The 21,797-nt window shown below is 33.3% G+C and overlaps 1 protein-coding gene across 1 annotated transcript in view; it reads left to right on the top strand.

Annotated features, from left to right (window-relative positions):
* MS3_00010891 (uncharacterized protein) overlaps nt 1-21,797 on the top strand; it is a gene marked incomplete at both ends in the record, with an annotated part of 133,298 nt that overhangs the window by 5,947 nt on the left and 105,554 nt on the right. The window contains 7 exons of the mRNA XM_051219305.1: nt 3,925-4,213; nt 6,092-6,424; nt 8,812-9,069; nt 10,887-11,093; nt 12,189-12,540; nt 15,460-15,738; nt 21,035-21,186. Coding sequence (XP_051066084.1) covers nt 3,925-4,213; nt 6,092-6,424; nt 8,812-9,069; nt 10,887-11,093; nt 12,189-12,540; nt 15,460-15,738; nt 21,035-21,186 — 1,870 coding nt within the window. The remainder of the gene's footprint in view (nt 1-3,924; nt 4,214-6,091; nt 6,425-8,811; nt 9,070-10,886; nt 11,094-12,188; nt 12,541-15,459; nt 15,739-21,034; nt 21,187-21,797) is intronic.

The raw sequence follows: 21,797 nt of genomic DNA, 5'->3' as shown, positions 1-21,797 counted from the left end.
GAAATCCTAATGTATGCAGTAGAGGAAATCATCCATACGGCTACAGAATAGTCGGCCTCCGGAGCCGTGATGAAGTCTCAAAAACTCTTTCAACCTGTAACACATAGCTTCAATATTGTTTATGTGCACTTCGGTTGTTGAGTGCACAAAATGCCACTTGTGGATAACGACACGATGCACATAATCAAGCCTATGTAGGAGTCTGTAGGCTCTCCAGTCATCCGTATATATTGTAGTACCTGTCTGCAGATGGTGTTACTGGTGCTTTTATTATCCAGTTCTCAATACTTGTCGTAATTTGCATTAGTTAGGAATTATATATGTGGTTTTCATCACGAACTGACATCAGCTATAATTCTAGAAATTTGTTCAGCCAAATGCATGAAAGGCTTTCGCGTTAAAATCTGAGATCTATTATCTTATACCTGATTGATTCGTCCACAAATTATAGTCTTGCCGTTTGTTTTTGTTATAGTCGCTCAATTATCACGTTTTGTCCAAAATTCCCTATGAACCGAATGTACGTTAGCCTTAAGCACTGAAGTTGACGCCGTAACCTCACTATAAGTTTCTTATTAGATGATTTATAGAAATTGATAGGAAGTAGCTAAACATAAAGTTTGAATCTCAAGATAGTTAGTTTTTTCTATAGGATTCTAAATCATATTCTTATTTCTGATACCAAATGACCACAGATACATGTGGAGTCCTTGTTTTATTTTGTTGTCATTTAGATTGGACGATGTTTGTTGATAGGCTCTCTTTTACTTTAGTGACCCGATTCTGATTTGATAGTATGAATGATCGTTGTCGAAATATATGTCACTTATCCTTGTATGTAATCATCGACTTAAATTGTGTTAGTAAATAACGGAATTAAATAAGTCAAGTTATGAGAATGGACTTTTAAATACATATATGTTGTATATGAAGCGAATGGAATAGAACGAAACAGAATGTTGCTCAGTGGAGATGACGGGTCAGCCATGTCTCATTTAACCAAGCGTTGATCAATAGTTATAGTTACACAAAAATAAGTTACATACATGTGATGAATAGGATAAGAAGTGCACACACACATATGCGCTCATATAAAAATAGTTAAGGTTGTTAAGCGAATAATTAACACGGTCAAAATATGACTCAAATTAGAATGAATAAATTGGCCTGTCCGAAAGCCAGAATATGTTATATGAGCTTAACATAATAATCGACACTACATACGATTGAAGTATTTACATTGGTTAATTGTGAAGTAATAGCCAGTATTGTCTGTCTAATACTTTTATGTAACTCGATCAATAAAATTAGGTCAGTATTAAGGACAGTACAAGCATAATATTGATTATTAGGTCAGTGATTAGTTAGTGTAACGTAATTTGTACTTTTAATTAAAATGTATTGTCATAGACTAATCATTAGAGTGTAGCAGATATCATGATACATATTTGTTACTCTGTAGATTATCTTCATAATCTAGCAAATTATATAAATGACTTGATGTTAGATTGGATGTATTTATCAAGTGTTGTCAGTGAACTTTACTAAAATTCCTAAATAAATACAAAATCAAATTTACTTTTAACTTAACATCACCGATTAATATAATGATACCCAGTGGAATGTTATAAAACACAATAAGAAAAAAAGCACAGTACTTTTAACATTTTGTTTCTGTTCAATGCTAACCGGTGTTGGAAGAAAGTTAGGGGCGGCCAAACTAAAACGTGGCATCAGTGCTTCAAGTCACTAACTTCTAGTCTGAGCCATGTTGGTAGATGCAGACTACTTGTTTGGGGTCCGCGTGACTATCGTAACCAATGATTGGAGACTCCGGGTGATATGGCTCAGAATCGATCACAATGGCGTCGGTGTATGCACTCTCTGTCTTCCTTTAAACTGGGAGAATAAAATCGCTTCATATCTTTCTTTCTACGAACTAATTCTTTCTGCCTGTACTGTGTCCTTATATGCAATCTTTCTTTTATGTATTACCACCATTGACTTAACCACTCCTATGAATCTGGTGTCCATCTTGCTGTGCTAATGAGGCATGGCAACTTGGACCGATGCATATATGTGCCTGGTCCTACGTTGTAGCTGACTGACTGACTTTCTGTGTAGTTTAAGTTGAGAGTATTCTGAAATCCGTTAATACATTAGTAATAAATTAATACATACATACATATAACTTAAAAATTATGACTGTTACCAATGCTACGGTTTAGTTACTGAAGATGGTCAACCTTTAAAACCTATTGTTGTATATGCTTTTAAACATTGTTGTCATGTTAATATAACCTGATCTTAATTAAATGTGACTAGTTAATAAACCATACAAACTATACTTGGTTGACTAAGATATGTTAAAACAATTCATTAATCATTTAGTTAAAGATGCTCTCTAAAATAGGTGTAGATGAAATGATTATAAATATGATACAAAAGACTTGATTTGTTATTAGATGGTGGTTGGAGGTAGCCGACAGGAAACCTTGTCAAATCAAGACTTGACATGCATGCATTGATCACCCAGTGATCAATCAATTGTGAGACTTGATTTGTAAATGTTGTGAGAATAAACGGAATCCTTAAAATATTAGTCTTTCAGTAAATGAAGGTAGTAGAAAAATAAAGTATGAAATCGAGAAAAACTCACAATTCATCATTATATACAGAGTCCTGGTCAATTTTCCAATGTTTAAACATTTCCGTTTGCTGAAGATTACAATGATAGTATCGTCTGGAGTTTTCCGACTAAATGTATGCAAATATGAGCCATATTCACAATCTTTACCCTTTTTTGGTCTTGACCTAACATTCTGTCACAGGAGTAATTATTGATTGTGCTGGTCATTTTGGTTAGGTTCAACTATTTTGAATGATAGGACGACAGGAGGGATTTGATATTGACAACAAACGATTGCTTCTGTTCGATACGGTTTGTCTTACTGTTCAGTGGGAATATTACTTAACCTATGACTATAAATAGTTGTAAGTTAACAAGAAAACAACATTGTAAATAACCTAAAATCATAACGCAAAATCCACTGAATCACGTATTTTGAATGGTTTAACGATCGAATAAATTACTCAGTGGGATTTATCAGACTATATACAGTGGTCTCGCCTTCGCCATAGGTGACGTAACTTGGCAAAAGCCAAACGAGCTTCTCGAATCCGTGCTGAGATTTTGTCAGACACCAACCTACTAGGGCTTATCAGACTTCCAAGATAAGTGAGGTTGTCAACGCGTTCGACTGCTTCACTCCCTATCCTTAGTTCACATGTTGACGCAGGTCAGTCCTGATGCAACAACTTGCATTTAAGGGGAGAGAAGTGCATCCCAAACATTCTGGCATTGTTGCTTAGTGCTATCAAAAGACTCGGCATTTTATCAGCGTCTTGGTTACATAATCAGTTTAGTTCATACTTTCTTAGTTAAGTGACTTAAGCCCAGTCATTTTTCTTTCTCGGCGAGACTACAATTTATGGACGAACCAATCACGTACAAGATAACAGATCTCGGATTTTGGCGCGAAAGTCACCCATCCATTTCGATAAATAGAATCTTGGCATTCTAGCTGATGTCAGTTCATGATGAAAACCCTAAATGTAATTCCTAACGCTAACCATCAACTATAAATCATAATTCTAATTCCTCAAACTAGTTTATAACCCTCATTTGGTCCTAGTTATTAGGTGAACACTCTCAAGGTCAGTTAATCGTCGTTCAAATGTCGTCCATAAATTATAGTCTCACCAGTGTGACTGATAAATATTAACGATCAAATATTAACACCGAATAAAAGCACTATTCCCCTGATGAAAATCCTTACATAATACTGTTGTAATATATGTGATGAAATATAATCATTCCATTACTCGTCTATTATGTTTTTTTTCCCTTTCTATCATATTCAGTTTATACCTACCATCATATTTACTTGATTTTGGCATAGTTATAATCGGTTCAATTATGAAACAAAATATATCTATTATTAATACAAGTTATGAACCGATTAGTTTTCGTTTTGATACAACATCTTTATCAAAAGCTAAACAATTTGGATTTAGTACAAATATAACAAAAATTTATCATTTACCTGGTTATCCAGATTGTGAACAATTAGATATGGAAATTACATTCGATACAAAACAAATTAATCAGTTAATAAATGAAAATTTCATTCAAACAGAATTAATTATTAAAGTAAGTTATTCTCGGTTGTTTTTTTTTTGAGGGGGGGGGATTGTATTATTGTCAGTTTTAATCTGGATTTTATAGCATTTTATTAATGAATATTGAAATATAATCAATAAACTGATATGTCTTGGATTCAAATCTCATGAGGCGGAGTCCTGGTTGCGTACTAATAAGGAGTCCCATAATAAGATGAAACGGTCGTCCAGTGCTTCCAGGTTTTCCATGATGGCCTAGATTCATTTGACTCATCAACTCAACTATTAAAATATATTTTATTTTGTTATATCCCAATGAGTAGAAAGATTGCATTTTTGACATTTCGTTAACTCATGTTATCTATTACTTCAGAGCAAATAAATAACCGAACTGAATTAACACAGTTTTAAATAGTACTTTTTAAATTTTTTAAATTTGATTTGATTACTTACTTACTCTGAAGAAGTGGTTCACAATAACTCGCGAAACATCAGAAATACAATCTTTCTATTCACTGGAATATAATATAATAAGGTTGTTTTATCAGAGCGAAGATTAAATCACGAGTAACTTCTGAGACATATTAATTGACTAATATTATCTATACATTCTGATGGTATAACTATTTAATAATTGGACTATGTATATTTATATTCCCCTTATCGTAAACTTTATTTTGACCTATAATTTATTATTGTACGATTTACTGTTCTTAAGCTATGTTCAGTTTATTGACTAATGCCTCCCACGTTCACAGTCACTTTTTCGGCTTTATTGTCTATAAATGTTATTTCCTATTTTATGATGCGTTGCGGTCTGTTTGCTTGATATATAAACCCAGAATGTCGGGAATAAATTATTCGATTCGCATAGTGGAAGCTGGTATTGGTGTTCTGGACTCAAGTGGACGGGCTAGACGGACATAGGACCAATAAGGACGCTAGGCTGTTCATACCGATCGAACGTCATTGGTTTGGCACAGTGCTAAGATCATATAAGTCGTATTTTGATAAAAAGTCGGACATTAAGGTACAACAAAAATATATTTATTACTAACTCTCGACCCAATGCTCAATCTATTCAAAACTACTAAGTCAAACCTTGGCATTAATACTTGCAAACATTGAAATTTCCTATGATTGTTATTATTATTATTATTATTATTATTATTATTATTATTATTATTATTATTATTGAGGAATAATTAATAGTTAGATTATGTAAGATATAGATTACTGCAGTTGCTATAGAAAACTGAATTTACCATCGAAGTTAAAAGTTCAAATGTTTGTAGATCTGATTAGTAATCGATAGGGATTGAAGGATAATCAATGATTATTGAACTTATTTTATCACAAAAATACTTGTTGTTCAATCTGGACTCAATATCAAGAACAATTTTCATGGTTATGTGATCTGACCTTATTGAATTCACTAATATCAATGAATGAAAATGTCTAAAAACCAATGTGATAAAGCTTATCACTAATTAGTATCTTAATAATTCAGGCTAGATGTTTTGTGAAAATTGACATCATTTTGGCCTTCATTAAAAACCAAAGGGGTGAGACTGAACAACTGTTTAATCCTACTATGAAGGTACAACAATGAAGATGACTGAAACCAAGAACTTTGAGTAGACTGATTGATTTCCACAGTGCTGAACTGGAATTTGTATGCTAACATCTGTAAACGCAATAAGGATAAATCCCTTCAGTCATGAATTTCTATTGAAGCTTTAAGAACTCACCATGAAGGTCATCACTACTGGTCTCACCAAATAACTGTTCACTGATATTTCAACTACTGTCAATCCATAATGAAAACATCTATACTTTTATAACATTTTCAACAATGTATGACTAAAATTTGTGTATTTTTCACATATTACAATTTTTACTATTCTAGATACTCAACGGACCTTCAATATCAATAATACTTAGAGCTAATATTGTAAAACCAACATTAACATCACATATAAATACACTTGATTTTGGTGAAGTTCAACGTGGTGAAGCACGTATAATTACAGTACAATTACATAATCCATCTCCTGTTTCAATAAATTGGTATCGTTTAATACCAGAATTACAAACTACTAAAAATACTACTGATTCAGTTTATCCAGTTCGAGTTCATTATAAATCATACCAAAGTTTATTAAAAGAGAAACAAATAAGAATTTTTGAAGTTATACCAAGTAGAGGAATATTAGAACCGAATGAAAAAACTAATATACAGGTATCTTAATTTTTGTGATATTCACTTTATTCCTTTTTATTGAATTGATTGAATTGTTTACAATGGGATATGTGCATTCGTTCTTTATTTTTCCCTCATATCCTTAGATTTTAAATTCCGTTTAACATTTTTTTTTGTTTATATTTCACTAATTAATATTATCTTCTCGAATTGTACTTTCGATGCATAATCTATCCTATTACCACTGATACTGTTACTGGTATTTGGTTTGACAATTTTATCTCTCTGTGATAATAGGGTATGGCAACTTGAACCGATGTACATACGTATCTGGTTTTACGTTGTGACTGACTGACTGACTGACTGATTCGAGTTGATAGTATAAATGTTTACATACTATTCTATGGCCTTCAATCTAATTCTTCTGTTATACTGAACACAATCTGAAGGAAACTAATAAACTGAATAAATAAATGAATCAGGCGATTTATTTGATTCTATTCAATTTTAGAGTCTAAAAAGTACGTTTATACGACGAGTTAGGTAGATTATTAATGTTTGTATTAAGAACAGACTTTGTTGCTTCTGATTCTCTGATGATTGTTAATCTCTAAACAGTATAAATTCACTGAAGAAATGGATTACACTGAGTCACGAAACGTCAAAAAGTCTAATTTTTTTACTTACTGGGATATCTACAAATGTATTAATCTATTCATAACAATCTACCCAATATTCAATATATTCTAATTTATCAAGTCAAACCTTGGTAATAATACCTGCAATGTAATAACTGTTCAGAATAATATACATTGTATTATATGCATGGTGTTTGAAGCAAATGGTACTGGGTTCGAGTCTCAAAGTGGACTTCAACTCTGAGATGCAGGTACATCCAGTTGACGGGTCCCAATTAGGACGAAATGCGCGTCTTGAATTCCACTGCTAGCCACTATCCATCTTTGCATATAATGCTTGTGAATTCAGACTATATCGAAGCAATACGCACAGGATGCATATATGCCGACAAGAGACTGATCAACTGCAGTCCTAAACATCAATGTGAAGATTCAAACAAACAATACCAAGTGAATTTAATATACATTGTATTTACAATGTAATAATTTGTTCAATGTAACGTTAATCTTATTTTCAGAATGATGTTTATTTAGTATAAAGGTCCTTTGTCCTAAATTAATGTAAACTTTGATCAGTATGAGTTTTTGTAATAAGTCTATACAGTTTCATTTATATGACATTTGTTAATAAGTCATCAAGTGGGTGTAAAAATAATATAAGTGAATGTATTTTGACTAGAGGTGATTTGTTTTTGGATGATTGATAAATCTTCATATCCATTAGTCTTCCATTTTCTTACATCATGTGGTGGGAATTGTAATAGTTACTGATTTCAGTTCGTTAGCAATAAGACAGTTAAAATATCAAAAAAGGGATAATCCAAACCATAATAAATTAATCTACGCAAAATACTTCGGATCTGTTGGCCAAACACTATCAGCATCAACCTACTGTGAGAGAGAACTGCTATAACTGTGACGGCAGATTAGAGGACAGCGAATTATCGATCGGACCAAAGGCGCGCAAACACGTAAGAACGGCCTAGGGTTCTGATTGGCCCCGCTTCCCTGTCTAGCCCAGCCAGTTGAGTCCAGAACGCAAGTCTCAGCCTCGGAGATATGAATCATTATATTTCAAACATACTCTGTCTATATACCAATCAAGCAGATCACATCGTACCATAAAATAGAAAATAACATTGTACAATATTGACCAGTAGGAAAATGACACGTGAAATAAATATTGACCAATAAGAAAATAACACCATTTCAAGTCCAAGGATAGCGTTAAACTTAACAGAATAATTTTTGGGGTATTTTCCTGAATATCCCAACAAGAACAAACCATATTCCAGAAGAGGAAGAAGCACTGAAAGTGGATAGGACACACGTTGAGGAAATCACAAGGCAAGCCCTCACATGGAATCCTCAAGGCAAAAGGAAAAGAGAAAGACCGAATAACACATTATTACCGAGAAGTGAAGACAGACATGAGAATAATGGAAAACAATTGGATAGAACTAGAAATGAAGGAGCAGGACAGAGTGAGCTGGAGAATGCTGGTTGGCGACATATGTTCCATTGTGGTTAACAGGAGTAGTTAAGTAATTAAATATAGTAAATTAAAATAAAAAAGTTCAAGGCCTTTGAACAAGTGAGCAGCTATTTGGACTTAGCAATTAAATAGATAACATCCTGATGTTCGAAGTAAATTATACTGGGTTAAAATTCCATGATAAAATTTAACTCTGGGATAAAGGTACATTCACCTGATAAGTTCAAAGTGGGAAGAAACTCACGTTTCGGCTTCTTTTGCATTAATCACACCTATTTCATTTATTTGTTTAGATAAGGTTTATACCACTTGAAGAGAAGAAGTATGAAAGCAAGATTCTATTGAGCATTGAAAATACTGATACGATTTTAAAAATACACTGTCAAGGTAAAGGTTTAGAGCCACAATTAATATTCGATCGTGTTATGTTACAATTTCAACCAATTTTACCATATTCATTAATTGGAAGTGAAGAAAGTGTTACTATAACCAATCCATGTGATTATCCAATAGAATTTTATTCGCTTGAATTGGATAAACAAGTTGTTCAAGTAAGTATATATAAATTTATGACAGATTTAAACAAATATTATGACCTTCATGTTGTCTTGTGTAGAAGAAAACTACATTTACTTTTGTCTAGTTAACATTAACAAAAATCATATTTCAGTCTTGTTTTTCTCATTGATGAGTTTAGAGAATTTGGTGTCATCTGATAATAACATTGTCATTTTTTCAACATAACTCTTGCGATCTAGCAGCACTAAACCAACACCTTTATCTGGACGTTTTATAATCAAGTCTTTATTATTTCTAAGTAGTTTTATCTGATTTCTATGTTCTTTTGTTAGTAGACTTTTGCCTGTTACTTTTGTGCTAATATATTGGTTGCAGCTGTCAAGAAGAGTAGATTTGAAACGTTGGAATTCTTGATCAGAGATTGGATTAAGACCATTTGTTTGTTTGATTAAGTTTTCGAATTGAACATGTGTGTTGATTTTGTTAACTTTTTCATTTATGTCGCAGAATTTTATTCCCAAAGATAAGGCTTCTAATTGTACATTTGTCAGGGATATTGAAGAATGATTAAACACATATCTCTCAGGATTGTTAGGAAAGTTGTGCCGTTTCAGACCTCACTAAATTTAGCCAGAATCTATCGGCTCAATATAAAATCTAACTAGCTAATGAATGAAATATGAGATTTGTGTGTTAACCAGGATCCTTCTCTTTTCTAACCGGTTTAGGTGTTATAAACGTTCTATTTTTGTTTCTTGTTCATAATATGCTTGATATAGAAAATACATAATTTTGATGGAACGTACGTTATGACAATCCACTTATATTCACATACTTCTATAACCGTATATTTTAAAAACAGTACTATCGTGACATGAGGCGTCTGAAATCTGATAATGATGCACAGTGTGCTGTGCACCACCCTCCCCCCGACTGGTTACTTGAGTAAGTACACAAAAGTGAACGAGAAAGTGTATTGGGCACAAATACTCATTCAAAAATATACCGCTCTATCCTTAGGAAATTGACCCATTGACCCCAATGAAATGCACTTGACCTTTAGGTTACTTCTGATCGGTTCTCTATATCAAGTACTTGAAGAAGAACTGAGATTATTATTGAATCAGCTAACTTTATTTGAAGAATCTCACTAATGTCTTCTCTAAATGTAGTCATCTTCAATTCAAAATACAATTTCCAGTAGATTTGCTTACTTAGTTACGCCTGTTAATCCTCATGGAGGAGCATAGGCCACCCAACAGTACTCTCCTGGACAATCCTTTCCAGTTTTTATTCATATTTTTCATATTTGCTTCTATTTCCCGACGTAATATATTCTTTAGTCTTCCTCTTTTCCGCTTCCGTTCAGGATTCCAAGTTAGGGTTTGCCTCGTGATGCCAACCAGTAAATTTAAGCAAACTTTAAATCAAAATGATTGTGTTGAACAGTGTGAAATAAATAAATTCGATGCATATTATCTTTTTCTTTTTAATATTAGAATTACTTTATAATTTTTTAATGAAATTTATTTATTCAAAAGTTAAATTATATATTTTGTGACAATTACGTAAACAGTTTATACAGTTATTGATTGAGATCATGAACCGATTGCTTTTAGACCACCATTGAAAACCTGGATGGCCATTTCGTCCTATTGTGGGACTCCATAGCAAAGCGCATCCGTGACCCTGCTCGTGAGATTCGAACCCAGGGCCTTCAGTTTCACGCGCCAACGCTTAACCTCTAGACCACTGAGTCGGTATCCAACGGTGTTAATGTCTAACTTCAGTTTACATTAGTTATATAATCTCATTTGTAAATTCTTTTCCTTATTTTTTCTTCAACTAGGAGGATGAAATATTAAGATCTATAGATGGATATGATGAATATGGAAGATTATTATTACCATCACGTAAACCAGGTGATTTGTTACCTTCAGAGGTTATTGCTTACTACGAAGAACAAAATAAAATTGCCAATTCTAAATTATCTGATGAATTAGAAGAAACTATTCCTCTAGAAAATAGTGATGAGAAAAATGTCAAAGAGTTAAAAGTAAGTATATATAATATTCTTTATATTTATTATTTTTACTAGGATAAATATTAGTTTTGAGTACTGTTAGAGGTATGAGGGCAGTTATCACTTCTCAGTTGCTCACACTGTGGAAGGGTTCTGCTAGAGGTACTTGAAAGGGAAATTGGGTGAGAGTTGGTCTTGGTGACCTGAGAGTGTGAATGCAGTGCCCAAGAGACAATTACTTGAAGCCAGTCACACATAACCATTTTGTGAGTAATTTTCGTGTTGGCTCCGTACTTGTTGGGATCTCACTATCGGAACGGAAATCCGTAGGGTAGGGTGAGATGTGCATTTTTAGAGTCGACCTTTACTAACCCCTCATTGTGGGAAGGCAGCGTCGCTGTTATACTGGTTTTCTAAGGGAAACACCTTACTGCCGTCACACCTCCATACAGTCAGCAGTACAACTTCACCTCGGACCTTGGGTTTGTTGCTTTTAATCTTACTGTTCTTCAACCAACGTGTCTGACAAGATACGATCTTAAGGAACGATTGTCCCAATCAGTATAGTTCGATTGGTTCATCACGATAGGCAAGTCCAACCACAACGTCAAGGTAGCAGCAACGGTCAGGACGATAAGCAATTATAGTAGTTTGAAGTTTTGTGCCTGCCAGTTTGACGAATGATAGTTGAAATCAATTAAAAAAACATTTATGATCATTTAACTCTTTTGGATAATCGTATAACGCATTTACAGCTAATTTTAGATGCCTTTATAAGTAAGAGAATTCGGGAGATGAAAGAACATCATCATTTTTTTCAGAGTATGCTATTAGTTGACGTGGATGGGTGTACATTGGATAAATTAGCAACATGTTTTGTTAATATATATATATATAGTCTGAATGCAGGTGATGATTGATACATACAGATTTTCGATTAGAAAGTTCTTATTTGGGGCTTGATGTACCTGATTCTTAGCAAGTTTAAATTTTGAGCTGAAACTGGGCAATGTAGCCATTGTATAGAGAGACGATTAAATATAGTCATCTTGATATGTCAGGCAAAATCACTCCTCACATTTCCTTATTTAGCTCAATACAATATCATATATATATCCTTTTTTTCAGTTCATAGGAGTTTCTTCATCAAGTACATCATTAAAAGAGGTGAAAAAATCTAGTACAACCACCACTAATACAACTCCAACAAATAATACTACTTCAACTAGTACATCAGAACGTAATAAATCTGATCATCGAAATGTATTGTCTGAATTAATTCTCGATGAGATTAAACATGAAGGTAGTAAAATATCAAATTTCAATAATTTCAGTAATGGAAAACAAACATTAGATGTTACACCTGTATCACTAGCAATATCACGACATTTGGGTATGGATTTAACTCATGAGTCATATAAATCAGGTAAATTTGGTATTGTAATTCTTGTCAATGGAGCATTAGAATCTATTAGACGTGGTAAGTTATTTATATTTCAATTAAGCATTTGCCATAAGCTAGTTAAGTATTTAGTCGCTAGTAATCCTCATTTTTTAATGCTTTTAATAAATTAACTGACATAAACTAAATAAGAAAACATTTGAGACAATAAAGTACTGAATATGTTTCTTACACACAACTCCATAAGGCATTAAACCATTGACATTTAGGTTTCAGGATGACCATATTAGTTTGATATCCAAAGGTTCTGCCAATGATTTCATTTAAAATTATCTATAGGTATGAGAAGTTTGCAGAATATCAGTGTCCTATGACTTATGATAGAAAAATTTTAAATGTTTGGCATGCTTAGTTAATATTATCCTGGGACCACTGAGTAGGTAATGCAGGTGTTAGGAAACGGGTACTAGGTAAGGATGGCAAATCAATTGATGAAGTAGTGGAACTTAATCAGTTCAGATGGCTGGGACATGTGTTACGTATGCCCAATTACTGACTGTCCCAAACTGCGATGTTTTATGGTGTAGAAGTTGGTTGGAAGGAAGTTAGGGGCGGCCAGATCAAAACATGGTACAAATACATGAAGTCACTGACAAGTGAACTGAACCATGTTAGTAGGTGAGGACTACCTGGCTCAAAGTCGTTTGCAATGGCAGAGGTGCATCCACTCTTTGTGTTCTCCTAAATTCTAATCTTCTGAATTCTTCATGTCCCTTATTTTCTTTCCAAATTTATTTCACTGTGTTATATTCCTTGAATAACATCTTCAAACCCTAATCTTTCCGATTACTGCTTATACTCTTACTACCTCTACCACTATATGATTCGAATCGACAACTGCATCTCTGTGCTAATGTGGTGTGGCACCTGGAACTGATGTATGGACGTACGAAGTTCTACATTGTGACTGACTGACTGATTTTTAATCACCGATCACATCTTTATTCAATGTGATTAAAAATGTAAATAATTACAATAGAAACTGATGTGATTAAATGGAAGTATTAATAATTCATCAAATTTGTTAAGCTAAGTTATACGGATGGTAATTAATATATCATACCTAATGTGTTTTTGGTTTAATATCAGTCTCCAAATTGTCAACTTTTGTATTCACTAAGACATAATTTCATGGTTTAAAGAAACTATGATGATCTTTATATTTTCTTCAAATAAACTTTTCAGATGATTTCATGAATTACATTTTTCATTAGCAAAATCAAAAATCCTAAATAGTTCAATTAAAGGCCAATTACCATTATGTGTACATAGATATAGATTCAAGTTTTACAAAGAGTAGGTTACCATATGATTTGAAAATGATTGTCAAAGTTTATCAATCTTACAATCGATAGCTTAAAGTAAAAGACGAATTTACTTTCCAGAAATGAATTACTCTGTAGATATTAGGTGTTCTACGATGTTATTATAAATGAATGAGTGATTTACAATCATTTTTCAATTACTTACCAAATAACACAACAATTGCTGTGGACTGAGAACTTTGGAAAAGATTGTTTGTAAGTTACTCGGTTTTAACATAGGATAAAGAATGAATCAATTTTTTAAACTGAAGTATGTATGCTGGTTGAAATCAGTTAACAAGAAGCTTTAACCTTATGCTAGATAGAACTTGTCAGCAAGTTTTACCTGTAATCTTCTGCGAACAAATGGGTCATCAGTTATTGAAAATCATGCTACTCATTGTCAACCAAGCACGTTATTCGTTAACTTATTTAAGCACATAATCATTGGTGTAAGGGGGCACTAAAACATAAGCGCCACACAATGAAAGTGAGGTCATGAAGAGATAGAGAAAGGAGGGTTAGTATAATCAAACACAAAACAATGATGAATGAAAAATTAGTGCATGAAAATGAAATAATAATAATAAGAAGAATATTAATGATATGGGGAGCAGTTCAGTCAAAAAAATACAAGCAGAAAGAATTCTTCCAGTTAAAGAAGTTACGTTCACTTTTATGAAGAAAGTAAAAGAAAGTTACAATAGGATTGCCACTGGTTTCTATTCTGAGCCCTATCTGATAAAGTCACAATCCACTGTGTTGCACCATCTCTAAGACTTCAACCAGGGAGTTGTGAAAGACCAACAGAAGCCGGTTCTGCACAACTTTCTTGCATTCCATGAGAGCATGTCATGCATGCACCACCTCTCTGCTTTTTCTAACTGGTTCCAGTGTCGACAAATAATGCATGGCGTGGAATTCTCTTGGACGACATTCGTAGAACATGTTCAAGTCACCGAAGTCAATGTTTGAAGATAATGACACCAATTGAATTATCGTCGCTGTGCCCAAACACATGATGTCGAACCTCTGCATTACTAACACGGTTTTGCCACTGGATGTCAGCAATCCTTCGGAGACAACGATGATAAGACACAGAGAGAGTCTTCTAACATCTTCAACTCGGAGAGGTCAGGTTTCAGAAGCATAGAAAAAAATTGCACTCACTAACGCGTTGACCTTTTACAGCCGGACTGACATCTAGAAAGCGCCAAAAATGGCTGATATCGGCATAGATCTCTCCAGCCTTCATTATACATGAATTGATCTCATCATTTATGCCACCATCAGCACTTACACTTCTGCACACATGCACGGACTTGTCAATCAATTGTATCTGCTCACGCTCAGAAGTGAGTGCAGGCACAGGCTCCTGTCAGTCTTGTAAAAGTATTTTGTACTTAGAAGGTGTAAAGCACATGCCTTATCTATGGACACTAAATGCCAACTAATTAAGTGTGAATTGTATGGCTTAATTATCATCACACCTCTATTATTGTTCTATTCATATTGCAACAGTCCTCCTATTGAATTAAGATATTTACACTTGTTAATCACTTAGTAATTCATAATTTTCTACAATAAATCATGTTTTTCGTACTTTTTTAAATATGATTTCTGTACTTTATAGATATTGTCAAAGATTTAGCTAGTAAATATCAAGCAATTGTAATTAACCTTAATCAAATTATTATTGAAGCATTACTTACAAGTACAACTGATGCAGCTTGTCAAGCAAGACAAATCTGTTTAAATGTTGGTCTAGAAATAATTCAAGCAAAATTGTATACAAAACAAAAAGAACTTCAAGAACATGAACTAGAACAATGTCAGTTACAACAATTAGCTGATTTAGAAGTTAAATTAGATTCACCTGTAGAATTATCAGATGATGCACAAAAAGATGAAGGTAAATAATTTTAATGAATAAGAAATATGAGATTAAAATTGATAGATATGGTTGAAATCAATCGGCGTGATTGGTTTAAGTTAGACATTTACATCAATGGTCCATAAGTTGAGCATTCGCGCGCAAGATCGAAGGTTCCGAGTTCCAGTCCTGCTTGTGGAATCGTGGATGTGCACTTCCGAGGAGCCTATACCAGGACGAAACGGCCGTTCAGTGCTTCCATGTTTGCAGTAGTGGTCTAACGTTGATCGACTCATGATCTCAATAGAAAATTAATGAGAAATGATATACTTTGGTTTTTTGTTAATCAAAATTTTCTAATGAGGTAAAAATGTAGTCTTAAGGAAACTAACCATTCGTATGTTACTTATATCTGTATGATCAGGTGTCAAAGTTGAAGATTTCATCATTGAATTTTTCATGCTGCTAGTAATTTCCTTTGGGACAGAGATATTTACATTGATTTAATCAGTGATTAGTAACCAGTGTTACATTTTACCTAGTATTTAGTGTTGATCCAACAGTCTAGGGGACAGTTAAGAACAATCGGCATGAAGCCATGAACTTCAGCCCTATTTCTAGTTGACATATGTCACCAAGGTATTTGATAAAGTTATCTCGTTAGTTCTAAATAGCGATAATGAATAATGAAATGATCTCCCGGTTATTACCTCACCACCTACCACCAGCTTTTGGATTAATATATAAATCGAACTATAAAACTATGAATATAGTATACACTTTGACAATCAAAGTAAAAGATGATCATTTAATTAGTCCTTCTGACGTATCCCTGTATGATTCGATGTTCATACAGGCTGTGCTAACACCTACATGAAGAAATTTCATATGATGATAATGTTAGGTCTATTGAGTATTAAATGTTTGATGCCATAGGAAATATTCAGAATAAAATAAAAAGTCTATTCGATAGGTTTCTTGAAAAATATACCTTACACTTGCATATAAATGCATATATATATATATATATATATATATATATATATATATATATATATATTGAAGGAAAACGTTTTCGGTTTATTCTGCTCTTGTACAGTTTACATCATATAATTTGTATTCCATATACTTTAATTTAAAGTGTTATTATTTCACCTTGAGCACATTGCAATACGTAATGCCAAACGTTAAACAAGGTGAAAATTATTATGTAAGATTAATAGAGTGTGTAGCGGCTGGTGATATGTTAAGCCCACATAAGCTATTTTAGCTTCTGGATAGGCCAATTTATTCATTCTACATTTTGTTCTTGTCATTTATTTGCTTATTAACCCTGACTTTTTATGTGAGTGTATGTGTGTTAATTATTTACCTGATTCATGATGTGTCTAACTTATTTTGGTTTGACTATAATTATCGGTTCACACTTTATTGAATCATGTTAGTTCACATGCCATCTCCTATTCGTTTCGCTTCGCTGTCCTCCAATTCCCGTTCTTCGCTTCGTTTCTTTAGTCGTCTGTATGGATCAAAGGTTGTATGAAATATACCTATTCGAAATCCATTCTCGTATTTGACTTATTGAATTCAGTTATTCGCCAACGCGATTTAAGTCAAAAATTGTATATGAGGATTGGCGGCACGTGTATTTCGATAGCAATCATCATACGATCTAATTGGAGTCAGATACAGGGTCATTAAAGTGAAACCAGTAAATAACACTAAACAGTTAGTGACGAAACTATTTTTTTCATTTCTAGTCAGTCTTATAAGAAAGTCAATAGGGTTCCACATTAACAATAACTGATATCATTCGAGTTCCTGGTGCAGCATAACATAGCCTTTTTTTAAAAGCTCATATGAGGATAAAATGAAACGACAGAGAGTATGAATTGTATACAAATTAATATTTTGGTTTACATCAAAGACACATAGTAGACGTGAGCGAAATTTTTCTTCATTACTAATGTTATAACTTGTGTGTTTGTGGCCAATTAGAGAACAGTAAATTATCGACCGGACCAATGACACATAAAACAAGTACTAGCAGTCTAGAGTCTTTTTATCGGTCCTGCTTCCCGCCTAACCCTTTCTGCTAAGTCCAGAACACCATTCTCAGCCTCTGCAATATAAATCATTTATTTCAAACATACTCAGTTCATGTAACAACCAAACAGATCACATCATATCATAAAATAGGAAACAACATTTGTACAAGATTTAACCAAAAGTGACTGTGAATGTGGGAGATAATAATTGATAAACTGGGCATAACTCGAGAATGGTCAATGGTATAATAATAGTTCATAGGTCAAAATGAAGCTTATGATAAGAGGAACACGAATATGACTGGCTTAGTTATTTAACAACTATATAATAAAAATATACTTATAGTATTAGTTCAGATATAGATTCCAACAATGACCATTCATTATTCTCATCGGGATATAACAATTAACAAAATATACATGAAGATTAAAAAGAATTCATAGGAAAAAAATCTAACACAAAAAATAAAAACTGAGTAACAACTGGTTTTACTTTTAAACAAAAATGATAAAGTTTATTTGAGTCAAGTCAATCAGCTACAACGTAGGACCAGGTACATGTAGGCATCAGTTCAAGTTGTCAAGTAATTTCCTGAGATTATTTCGTTCATTTTCATATATAATCTTCAATATAATAGTTTGATATCTAACAGAGACTATCGTTCAAAATTTGATGTTAACCTATTCATTTTAATCTAATCTGAATGTGACAAATTTCATCATACACAGTAAAATCATCTACATTTCTTTTAAGTGTCTTCAGTAGAATAAATGAATATATGATGGAAAATCAATCCGTTATCATCATTTTAAAGTTTCTCATAAATAATACATTTTCAGAATGGGTTTTGTGGAGATTTTAGAAATTTCACTGGTTGAAATCATGAGTCATTTGAAGCTAGACCCCCATGGAAAACCAGGTAGCACTGCACGGCCGTTACGTCCTAGTATGGGACTCCTCACAAGTGCGCATCCACGATCCCGCTTCCCGTGAGATTCGAACCCAGGACCTGTCAGTCTCGGTGTACGGTGGCGCAACTTCGTGGATTGGTTGAGGTTAAACATTAACACCGTTGGATGCCGGCTCAGTGGTCTAGTTGGTTAAGCGCCTGGCGCGAGACTGATGGGTCCTGGGTTCGAATCTTGCGGGGAGAGGGATCGTGGATGCGCACTGCTGAGGAGTCCCATAGTAGGACAAAACGGTCGTCCAGTGCTTCCAGGTTTTCCATGGTGGTCTAGCTTCAATCGACTCATGATTTCAACCAGTGAAATAATACATTTGTCCAATTTGTCATACTACATTAGTATGACAAAGAGAAACTAACAAGTTTAACTCCCAAAAGTAATGGAAATAATTTTTCTAGCAGTAACTATGGGAAAGATTAAGGATTAAAAATAATGGCATGAATAAATAGACTGGAAAAGTATGTATAAATAATTACAGAAATGCAAAATCTTGAGTAAAATTAGATAGTGAAATTCATTGTGAATGATACTAACCCATCTTGTTTAACACTGACAATCATTGATCATGATTATTTCACGGAATCCAACTTGATAGCCTACGTCTACCTACATGGCTCAGACCAACAATCAATGACTTTATGGACTGATGCCTAATTTGCCCAGTTCATAGCTTTGTTCAGATTTGCTTCTATACCAGGAAACACTGTTCATAGAGGTAGTCATAATTAACATATGTTTTAAAAACTTCATTTAACGAAGGTAAACTCATTTAATCAAAAAGACAACTCTTTGATGAGCACAAAGAAGTGGGAATGTTCTTACGTGTACAGTGCTATTTAAATGCTAATAAAACGGAATTTGTGAATCTTTTGGTTTATAGAAATAACCAGAAGAATCTATGGAACTGATGCATAGGCAACTGTACAAGTTATTGATTAAACGAGTTAATTACATTCTATAAAAAACAGAAACATTACAACATAATTCAGTCTGGCGTTAAAGAATTGATTCATGTTTTGTAATCATGACAAGATATTAATTGCAATTCGTGCTTATTAAATAATCAATCAAGCTCTGGATTGTCATTTTGTTTTTTAAACATAGAATCTTAGTCTTTCTCATTGTATTTAATAATTTCTATGCAAACTCGTCCAAAGTTATTGTTAAAGTGCCAGGGAACCAACCAAGATAGTTTATAATTATTAAAAGGTCAAGCTAAATTGATCAAAGATAACCTGAAGTTTATCTGAAACACGTATTACTTTTAATGTTCTTTAGAAAGTAATGGTTTCGTGATTTCATGTAATTCATTGATAGTAAAGTTTCATTTCATTCACTTACGGTAAAACTATGACTCGTCTGTAATTTAAAAAGTTACATGTTAATTACTGCTTCATATTATTTAGTTTGACTGACCTTAATACTACTGTTTACTTTCTTCGGTAAAGAATGATCCAAAACTTATATTATTATTATTATTATTATTATTATTATTATTATTATTATTATTATTATTATTATTGAAACTCACTGTTTGATGGGTGTAGTACTGGCCCTACGTCGAGCCCACATAGGTTGTTCTAGTTTCCGGATAGAGCAATTTATTCATTCTTCTCAAAAATATATTTTAAACTTGACACTGATTCGCGGTGAGATTATAATTTATGGACGAACCAATCACGTACACGATAACAGGTCTCGGATTTTGGCGCAAAATTCACCCATCCATTTGGATAAATAGAATTTTGGCATTCTAGCTGATGTCAGTTCATGATGAAAACCCTCACTGTAATTCCTAACTTTAACTATCAAATGTAAATCCTGACACTGGTTTATAACCCTCATTTAGTCCTAGTTATTAGGTGAACACTCTCAAGGTCAGATTATCGTCGTTTAAATGTCGTCCATAAATTATAGTCTCACCCTTATTCGCTTATCAGTCTTGAATGTTTTTATCTAAGAGTACATGTCTGCATTCTTTGTCCTACTCATCATATGTCTGACTACAAATATCGGTTCACACATAGTTAAATCTAGTTGGCTAATTCACCTCCATTTCGTGTTATTTTGTTTTGCTTCGCTTTCCGATCAACGATTATAAGAAATATACGTATTCAAACTCCTTTTGTTGTATTTGACTTATTTAATTCCGTTATTCATCAACGTGAGTCAAGCCCACAAATATATACGACGGTAGCTAACTCAGTCAACAAACTCATTGATAGTATCATCATGTCACTACTATATGTGATTGATTCATCTACTTTTGATTTATTTCTAAATTTGCTTTTTTTTTTTTCAAAAAAAACTAATTTTAACAGTTGATCTATCTACTGCATCTATTAGTGGAGAACAATCCAAAGTAACCACTGGTCAACAACATAAAACATCAGTTAATCGACAAGGTCAAGTTCCACACAAAATGATGGGATATCGTGGTGCATTAAATGTACCTCGAAAATTAAACGATACTGTGAGTTTGTACATTTTTATAATAGATTAATTGAATTATAACAATTATAGCAGCATTCAAGGAGCAGGGTAATTCGTAAGAAAAATGAAAATATATTTAAGATAAATTGTTCCATACTAGTTGTTCCATTGTTCCTTTTTAATGGTATCCAACTGAGATCAATCCGTAACAAACATGAGAGTAAAAATAGTTTATTTGTGAATTCTAGAATAATTAGTTTTCATTCGAGTTGATCAATTATCTTATATTTGATATTACCTAAGAAAGTTTGCCAAGTCCACATTATTTATGAATTTATAACTATTAAAACTGTCAAATATGCTATTAAATATACTTCTTGACTCAACTATTCTATTTATTTTCCAATATTCCATCGGTATCTTTAAATATATAAAGACACTTAAAACTTCAATCTTTATTGAAGTCTTATACAGAATCGTGGACTGGTTGGGGATAGACATTAACACTGTTGGATACCAGCTCAGTGGTCTAGAGGCTAAGCGTCCAAACGCAACACCGAAACCCTCAGTTTGAACCGCACGTGGCGGAATCAAGGATGCGCACTTCTGAGGAGTCCCACAATAGGACGAAACGGACATCCAGTGCTTCCA

The sequence above is a fragment of the Schistosoma haematobium genome, chromosome 4, assembly GCF_000699445.3.
Source record: "Schistosoma haematobium chromosome 4, whole genome shotgun sequence".
Classification (NCBI taxonomy): Eukaryota; Metazoa; Platyhelminthes; class Trematoda; order Strigeidida; family Schistosomatidae; genus Schistosoma; species Schistosoma haematobium.
Note: the sequence above shows the minus strand (reverse complement) of the source record. Positions and strands in the feature narration are given on the sequence as shown.